We start from the raw sequence: 8,693 nt of genomic DNA on the forward strand, positions 1-8,693 counted from the left end.
ACCGAATACGAACAGTGTAGCTATTCCCTCCGCAAGGCAATCAAACAAGCTAAGCGTCAGTACAGAGACAAAGTAGAATCTCAATTCAACGGCTCAGACACAAGAGGTATGTGGCAGGGTCAACAGTCAATCACGGATTACAAAAAGAAAACCAGCCCCGTCACGGACCAGGATGTCTTGCTCCCAGGCAGACTAAATAACTTTTTTGCCCGCTTTGAGGACAATACAGTGCCACTGACACGGCCTGCAACCAAAACATGCGGACTCTCCTTCACTGCAGCCGAGGTGAGTAAAACATTTAAACGTGTTAACCCTCGCAAGGCTGCAGGCCCAGACGGCATCCCCAGCCGCGCCCTCAGAGCATGCACAGACCAGCTGGCTGGTGTGTTTACGGACATATTCAATCAATCCCTATCCCAGTCTGCTGTTCCCACATGCTTCAAGAGGGCCACCATTGTTCCTGTTCCCAAGAAAGCTAAGGTAACTGAGCTAAATGACTACCGCCCCGTAGCACTCACTTCCGTCATCATGAAGTGTTTTGAGAGACTAGTCAAGGACCATATCACCTCCACCCTACCTGACACCCTAGACCCACTCCAATTTGCTTACCGCCCAAATAGGTCCACAGACGATGCAATCTCAACCACACTGCACACTGCCCTAACCCATCTGGACAAGAGGAATACCTATGTGAGAATGCTGTTCATCGACTACAGCTCGGCATTCAACACCATAGTACCCTCCAAGCTCGTCATCAAGCTCGAGACCCTGGGTCTCGATCCCGCCCTGTGCAACTGGGTACTGGACTTCCTGACGGGCTGCCCCCAGGTGGTGAGGGTAGGCAACAACATCTCCACCCCGCTGATCCTCAACACTGTGGCCCCAGAAGGGTGCGTTCTGAGCCCTCTCCTGTACTCCCTGTTCACCCACGACTGCGTGGCCACGCACGCCTCCAACTCAATCATCCAGTTTGCGGACGACACAACAGTGGTAGGCTTGATTACCAACAACGACAAGACGGCCTACAGGGAGGAGGTGAGGGCCCTCGGAGTGTGGTGTCAGGAAAACAACCTCACACTCAACATCAACAAAACTAACGAGATGATTGTGGACTTCAGGAAACAGCAGAGGGAACACCCCCCTATCCACATCGATGGAACAGTAGTGGAGAGGGTAGTAAGTTCTAAGTTCCTCGGCATACACATCACAGACAAACTGAATTGGTCCACCCACACAGACAGCATCGTGAAGAAGGCGCAGCAGCTCCTCTTCAACCTCAGGAGGCTGAAGAAATTCGGCTTGTCACCAAAAGCACTCACAAACTTCTACAGATGCACAATCGAGAGCATCCTGGCGGGCTGTATCACCGCCAGGTACGGCAACTGCCCCGCCCACAACTGTAAGGCTCTCCAGAGGGTAGTGAGGTCTGCACAACGCATCACCGGGGCAAACTACCTGCCCTCCAGGACACCTACACCACCCGATGTTACAAGAAGGCCATAAAGATCTACAAGGACAACAACCACCCGAGCCACTGCCTGTTCACCCCGCTATCATCCAGAAGGCGAGGTCAGTACAGGTGCATCAAAGCTGGGACCGAGCTTGCTGCAGGAGGGACTGGTGCACTTCACAAAATAGATGGCATCATGGAGGAAAAGAATTACGTGGATATGTTGAAGCAACATCTCAAGACATCAGTCAGGAAGTTAAAGCCTGGTCGCAAATGGGTCTTACAAATGGACAATGACCCCAAGCATACTTCCAATGTTGTGGCAAAAAGGACAACAAATTCAAGGTATTAGAGTGGCCTTCACAAAGCCCTGACCTCAATCCTATGGGAAATATGTGGGAAGAACTGAAAAAGCTTTTGCAAGCACGGAAGCCAACAAACCTGACTCAGTTACTCTGTCAGGAGGAATGGGCCAAAATTTACCCAACTTATTGTGGGAAGCTTGTGGAAGGCTACCTGAAACATTTGACCCAAGTTAAACAATTTAACCTCTAGTGACTCCCCATCCCGGGTCCGGGAGCGTAATCATCGTCTGGCACTAATTAGCATAACGCAACGGACATAAATATTCCTAGAAAATATTCCTATTCATGAAAATCACAAGTTAAATATATTGAGACACAGCTTAGCCTTTTGTTAATCACCCTGTCATCTCAGATTTTCTAAATATGCTTTACAGCCAAAGCTAGACAAGCATTTGCGTAAGTTTATCTATAGCCTAGCATAGCATTTTGTCCAGCTAGCAGCAGGTAACTTGGCCACAGAAATCAGAAAAGCAATCAAATTAAATAGTTTACCTTTGATGAGCTTCAGATGTTTTCACTCACGAGACTCCCAGTTAGATAGCCAATGTTCCATTTTTCCAAAAATACTATTTTTGTAGGCGAAATAGCTCTGTTTGTTCTTCACGTTTGGCTGAGAAATCGACCGGAAATTGCAGTCACAAAAACGCAGAAAAATATTCAAAATTTGCTCCATAATATCGACAGAGACATGGCAAACGTTGTTTATAATCAATTCTCAAGGTGTTTTTGAAATATCTATTCGATAATATATCCACTGGAATATATATCCACTGGTTTTTCAGTAGGACCGATTGGAATAATGGCAACCTCTGTATTTTACGCGAGAATCACTCTGAGAGCCATCAGGTGACCACTTGCGCAATGTAGCCGCTTACGGGTATTCTTCAACATAAATGCGTAAAACTACATCACAATGCTGTAGACACCTTGGGGAATACGGAGAAAATGTAATCTGGTTGATATTCCATTCCCTGCTCAATAAGGACGCATTGGAACGCAGAGCTTTCAAAATATGAGTCACTTCCCGGATTGGATTTTTTTCAGGCTTTCACCTGCAATATCAGTTCTGTTATACTCACAGACAATATTTTTACAGTTTTGGAAACTTCAGAGTGTTTTCTATCCTAAGCTGTCAAGTATATGCATATTCTAGCATCTTGTCCTGACAAAATATCCCGTTTACTACGGGAACGTTATTTTTCCAAAAATGAAAATACTGCTCCCTAGTCACAAAAGGTTTTAAAGGCAATGCTATCAAATGCACTCAATTAGTATGTAAACTTCTGACCCACTGGGAATGTGATGAAAGAAATAAAAGCTGAAATAAAAAATTCTCTCTACTATTATTCTGACATTTCACAATCTTAAAATAAAGTGGTGATCCTAACTGACCTAAGACAGGGAATTTTTACTGGGATGAAATGTCAGGAATTGTGAAAACAGAGTTTAAATGTATTTGGCTAAGGTGTATGTGAACTTCTGACTTCAACTGTATGTATTCTGGGGGTTGGGGTTGTTTACATTTGACTTCTTGTGTATCTATTGTATGATAAAATATTTAAATAGGATTATTTTTTAAATCTAAAAGGACATAAATATTTGTTTTGCTGATCAATGAAGACATATGGCCACTTGGCCCAGAAGTAACGTTGTGTTTTGTGTTGAATGTCCATTATGTTTTCTATTTGAAACATATAGTGACATTCATCTTTAAATAATCACCAAGATATTTGTTAACATTGTGAATGTTGTCGTGAATGTGCCATGTTAGTTAATGAAATAATCCCTGGCTGATAGGTATCGTGTCCTAACAGAGAAACAGTAGCCTTAATAAGGCTGCCTAATCCTAAAGTAAACCGTCTGAGGGAAAAGTGTGCTGATAGGAGGGTATTTGCAAGTGGGGACCTTTACTTTATATCACTGAGTCTACACAAGTCATCTCATATCCTACAGAGGAGTCTGGCAGGTTAGCCATTATATGATTAGAACTGGCACTTTTCAACAGTATACACACATTACTGTAATGTAGCCGTTGGAACCAACATACTGTACAGGTTATCGTCAGATTGACATTGTCTCGAGGTCATCCATTATTTCACCATTACTTATCATGGCAGGTGGATACTCTCTTATCGAAGCGATAAAGCAACGCAGAGTTAGAACTGTGGAGCGTCTGTATATAAGACAACACACACACACGTCTCAGATCACTCATCCACAGGCATCTACAGGTGAGTCTGGTTCCTCTCAAGGTCTCTACCTCGCTTGATTTGTGCTGAGCAAAAGAATTGCGATACATTGCGTTTGATGGGTTGATTGAGGAATTGCTTCTTTGCACAGGTGAACGAGTTCTACAGGTGACTGCTGAGGAGACCAGACATCACATCATGAAGTGGGCTATCGTTCTGTGTGCCGTGGTGGCACTCTCCGAATGCATCATCCAGTACGTTAATCATGCTATACCCCTGCTATACTCGTGTTATACTCGTGTTATACTCTTGTTATGCTCCTGCTGTACTCCTGCTGTACTCCTGTTATACCACTGCTATACTCCTGTTATACTCCTGTTATACTCGTGTTATACTCGTGTTATACTCGTGTTATACTCGTGTTATACTCGTGTTATACTCCTGCTGTACTCCTGCTGTACTCCTGTTATACCACTGCTATACTCCTGTTATACTCCTGCTATACCCCTTTCATACTCCTGCTGTACTCCTGTTATACTCCTGCTGTAATCCTGCTATTCTCTTACTATTCTCCTACTATTATCCTGCTATACACCTGTTATACTCCTGCTATACACCTGTATTACTCCTGCTATACTCCTGTTATGCTGCTGCTCTACACCTGCTATACTCCTGCTATTCTCCTGCTATACTCCTGCTATACTCCTGTTATACTCCTGCTTAACCTCTGTTATTCTCCTGCTATACTCCTGCTATACCCTGCTATTCTACTGCTATACTCCTGCTATACCCTGCTATTCTCCTGCTATACCCCGCTATTCTCCTGCTATTCTCCTGCTTTACTTCTGCTATACTCTTACTATTCTCCTACTATTCTCCTGCTATACTCCTGCATTACTCCTGCTATACACCTGTTATACTCCTGCTATACACCTGTTATACTCCTGCTATACTCCTGTTATACTCCTGCACCCGCTATACTCCTGCTATACCCCTATACTCCTGCTATTCTCCTGCTATACTCCTGCTATACTCCTGCTATACTCCTGCTATTCTCCTGCTATACTCCTGCTATTCTCCTGCTATTCTCCTGCTATACTCCTATAGTTACATTACGCAACAGATCAGAAGGCAGTGAAAAGTGTAATACCCCGAAATGAGTGAATGATTTGAATAGTCACACACAGTTGTTTAGCCTATGCTGCCATAACATTTATTACAATGGTTTGACCAGAAGGTCTTGGACCTTTGACCAGAAACCTGCTGGACCTGAGCTGCTTGCCCAACCAGACTTTGTCCTCCTCCACAGGGTGCCGCTGATCAAGGGGAAGAGTGCCAGGGAGAGCCTGGAGGAGCAGGGTCTGTGGAATGAGTACAAAGGGAAGTTCCCTTTCAACCCCACCAGGTTTGACGACCAGAGCCTATATGTCTCCAATGAGCAGATGACCAACGACGCTGATGTAAGCATGAAAATGGATAGCACTTAACACGTTCCACTATGTAAGGCAGCAGAGATGGCTGAAGCACATCTTTTGGCCTCTTCTTCCTAAATTAATTATTGATCCACCAGGAAAACTTTAGTTTGAAATCAACAATTCGATTACTGATGACCGATAGGTATTCTGGTGTAATTCAGCTAATTCTTATAATATCATAGGTTAGGCGGAGGTATTTATTCATACAAATATTTAGTTCATTATTTGATCTTCTCTAGTTGGCGTACTTTGTAGGGGGAGGTATTTATTAATACAAATGATTATTTCATTATTTGATCTTCTCTAGTTGGCGTACTTTGTAGGGGGAGGTATTTATTAATACAAATATTTATTTCATTATTTGATCTTCTCTAGTTGGCGTACTTTGGAGTGATCTCCATTGGAACTCCACCTCAGTCCTTCACTGTCATCTTTGACACTGGATCATCCAACCTGTGGATTCCCTCCGTCTACTGCAGCAGCGCAGCTTGCGGTTTGTAACACACACACACACAAACACACACACACACACGCACAAACACACACACACACAAAAACACTCCCAGGCTAATCGTGTCTCCCCTCCTTCCAGCCAACCACAAAAGGTTCAACCCCAGTTTGTCCTCTACCTTCAAGAATGCTGGGAAGAGCCTGTCCATCCGATACGGTACTGGCAGTATGACTGGCTTCGAGGGTTTCGACACCGTTGTGGTAAGGAACAGAATTCATCACAACAACATGAGGACTGGAAACATTGTGTAGGTTTCAGTACTATCTCAAATATGATCCTCCTCTTCCTGGTCCTCTGTAGGTGGGTGGGATACCTGTGAAGAACCAGATCTTTGGGCTGAGTCAATCGGAGGCTCCCTTCATGGCTCATATGAAGGCTGATGGTATCCTGGGTCTGGCTTACCCCCGCCTGGCTGCCTCTCAGGCCACACCAGTCTTTGACAACATGATGACCCAGCATCTCGTCAACCAGGACATGTTCTCTGTCTACCTGACTCGGTGAGTGGTCAGAGTGGAGGTCAACCAGGGCATGTTCTCTGTCTACCTGACTCGGTGAGTGGTCAGAGTGGAGGTCAACCAGGGCATGTTCTCTGTCTACCTGACTCGGTGAGTGGTCAGAGTGGAGGTCAACCAGGGCATGTTCTCTGTCTACCTGACTCGGTGAGTGGTCAGAGTGGAGGTCAACCAGGGCTATTTCTGAAATGGAACCCTATTGCCTGTATAGTGCACTACTGTTGACCAGAGCCACATGGCTCCCACAAACCATCATGGCTTGGAAATATGAACTGACACAACTTCTCTCTCTCTCTCTCTCCCTCTCTCTCTCTCTCTCTCTCTCTCTCTCTCTCTCTCTCTCTCTCTCTCTCTCTCTCTCTCTCTCTCTCTCTCTCTCTCTCTCTCTCCCCCTCTCTCTCCCAACCTCCCCCTTCTCTCTCCCCTCACACTCCCCCTCTCTCTCTCCCTCTCGCTCTCTGTTGTCGTCCATCTCCAGTAACTCTGCGGTAGGTAGCATGGTGACCTTCGGAGGCGTTGACACCAACCACTACTCCGGCCAGATCGCATGGATCCCCCTGTCCTCTCAGATGTACTGGCAGATCACCGTCGACAGGTACTGTTGCAGTTCCAGTACGTTTTATAGGGTTATAAATGGTTATTAATGGGTTATATAATCCTATGTAACTGGTAGATGAAGTGGTTAAGTACAGATCTCAAGCAGCCATCTCTTCCTGATCCGTGTATATCTGTGTGTCCATTGCAGTGTGACTGTGAACGGCCAGATTGTGGCCTGTAACGGCGGCTGCCAGGCTATCGTGGACACCGGCACCTCTAATATTGTGGGACCTCAGGCCGACATCTCCAGCATGGCCCGTGCTGTGGGAGCCCACTCCGCCAACGGAGACGTAAGTCATGTGATATTGTTTTGGTGATGTGTCACAAAGAACCAGGCATAACGTTGTGTTAATGATGTGTTCCCATCACCACTACTGACATAACTCAACAAGAACCAGAAAAGAACTCACACAGTCTACCTCACAAAGCAAATGCTGTTTAATTCATCGTCTCTCTCTCCTCTCATACCTCTCTCTCCTCCCTCTATTTGTCTCTCTCTCTTTTTCAGAATGTGGTGAACTGTAACAACATCAACAACATGCCATCGATGGTCTTCCACATCCACGGACAGGCCTTCACTCTCCCAGCCTCCACCTACGTCCGCCAGGTGTGTGTGTGTGTGTGTGTGTGTGTGTGTCTGTGGTAGATCTTAGGTAGCCATGAAGTGATCGTAACATTGTTTTGACATGTTCTCTCTCTCTCTGCCACCCGTACAGTCCACCTACTATGGCTGCCGTACCGGTCTCCAGTCTAGTAGCTCCGACCTGTGGATTCTGGGTGACATCTTCATCCGACAGTACTATTCCATCTTCAGCAGAGCCCAGAACATGGTGGGTCTGGCCCTGGCTAGATAATCCAACACAGATCAACAATGGATCCCGTAACGCCATATGAACAACCAAATGAGGGTGTCTCTCCAGTGCAATCGTATCTATTCTAAAGCTAATTTGAGTAGTTTGTAATAGGAAGAGATACTGCTCTATGTCTAGAATTGTTATTAGTTCATTCAAAATAATACAATTGAGGTTTTGTCATGATAAAGTGGTCTGATGATCTTTTTTGGTTCATTCATGCTATGATTATGAATAAAGCACGCACTGCATAATCAATCTGAAAACATAAAATACTATGTCTATGTATCTATTCACTTCCTTTCCTGTAGTGCCACCATGTGGTCAATCATGTGACTACTCTATGGCCCCAAACTCTGTGCCAAAACTGGCAGAGTTGGTTGGAGAGTTGGACTTGCTCTGTCAAGCAAAAGTAGGCAACCACTTCACTGAGCCAGCCAGTCCTTTGACAATGACAAGGCACATTGGATTATGGATGTTAATACTCTCAAGGACACGGTCGTCATATTTATTTATTTTAAATGCAGCTTTGCCCAGCTCTCTGCTAAGTACCTCTCAGGTCCCCCGAGAGAAAGAGAGAAAGAGAGAATTAGAGAGAGCATACTTAAATTCACACAAGACACCGGATAAGACAGGAGAAGTACTCCAGATATAACAAACTGACCCTAGGTGGGGGGGGGGCGCCAACCCATACAGGAAGATCACATCAGTGACTCAACCTATTCAAGTGACGCATCCCTTCT

At 45.2% G+C, this 8,693-nt stretch overlaps 1 protein-coding gene across 1 annotated transcript; it reads left to right on the forward strand.

Moving 5' to 3' along the window:
* Positions 1-3,910: 3,910 nt before the first annotated feature.
* On the forward strand, positions 3,911-7,955 carry LOC121840699 (pepsin A-like). The gene is made up of 10 exons (XM_042305563.1): positions 3,911-4,046; positions 4,156-4,258; positions 5,314-5,464; positions 5,855-5,972; positions 6,072-6,190; positions 6,291-6,487; positions 6,981-7,097; positions 7,248-7,389; positions 7,608-7,706; positions 7,816-7,955. The coding sequence occupies exons 1-10, from the start codon at positions 3,926-3,928 to the stop codon at positions 7,951-7,953; spliced, it is 1,305 nt and encodes a 434-aa protein (XP_042161497.1). The 5' UTR covers positions 3,911-3,925; the 3' UTR covers positions 7,954-7,955.
* The last annotated feature ends 738 nt before the right edge of the window (positions 7,956-8,693 follow it).

This window comes from Oncorhynchus tshawytscha, linkage group LG24 (genome assembly GCF_018296145.1).
Source record: "Oncorhynchus tshawytscha isolate Ot180627B linkage group LG24, Otsh_v2.0, whole genome shotgun sequence".
In the NCBI taxonomy this organism is placed as follows: Eukaryota; Metazoa; Chordata; class Actinopteri; order Salmoniformes; family Salmonidae; genus Oncorhynchus; species Oncorhynchus tshawytscha.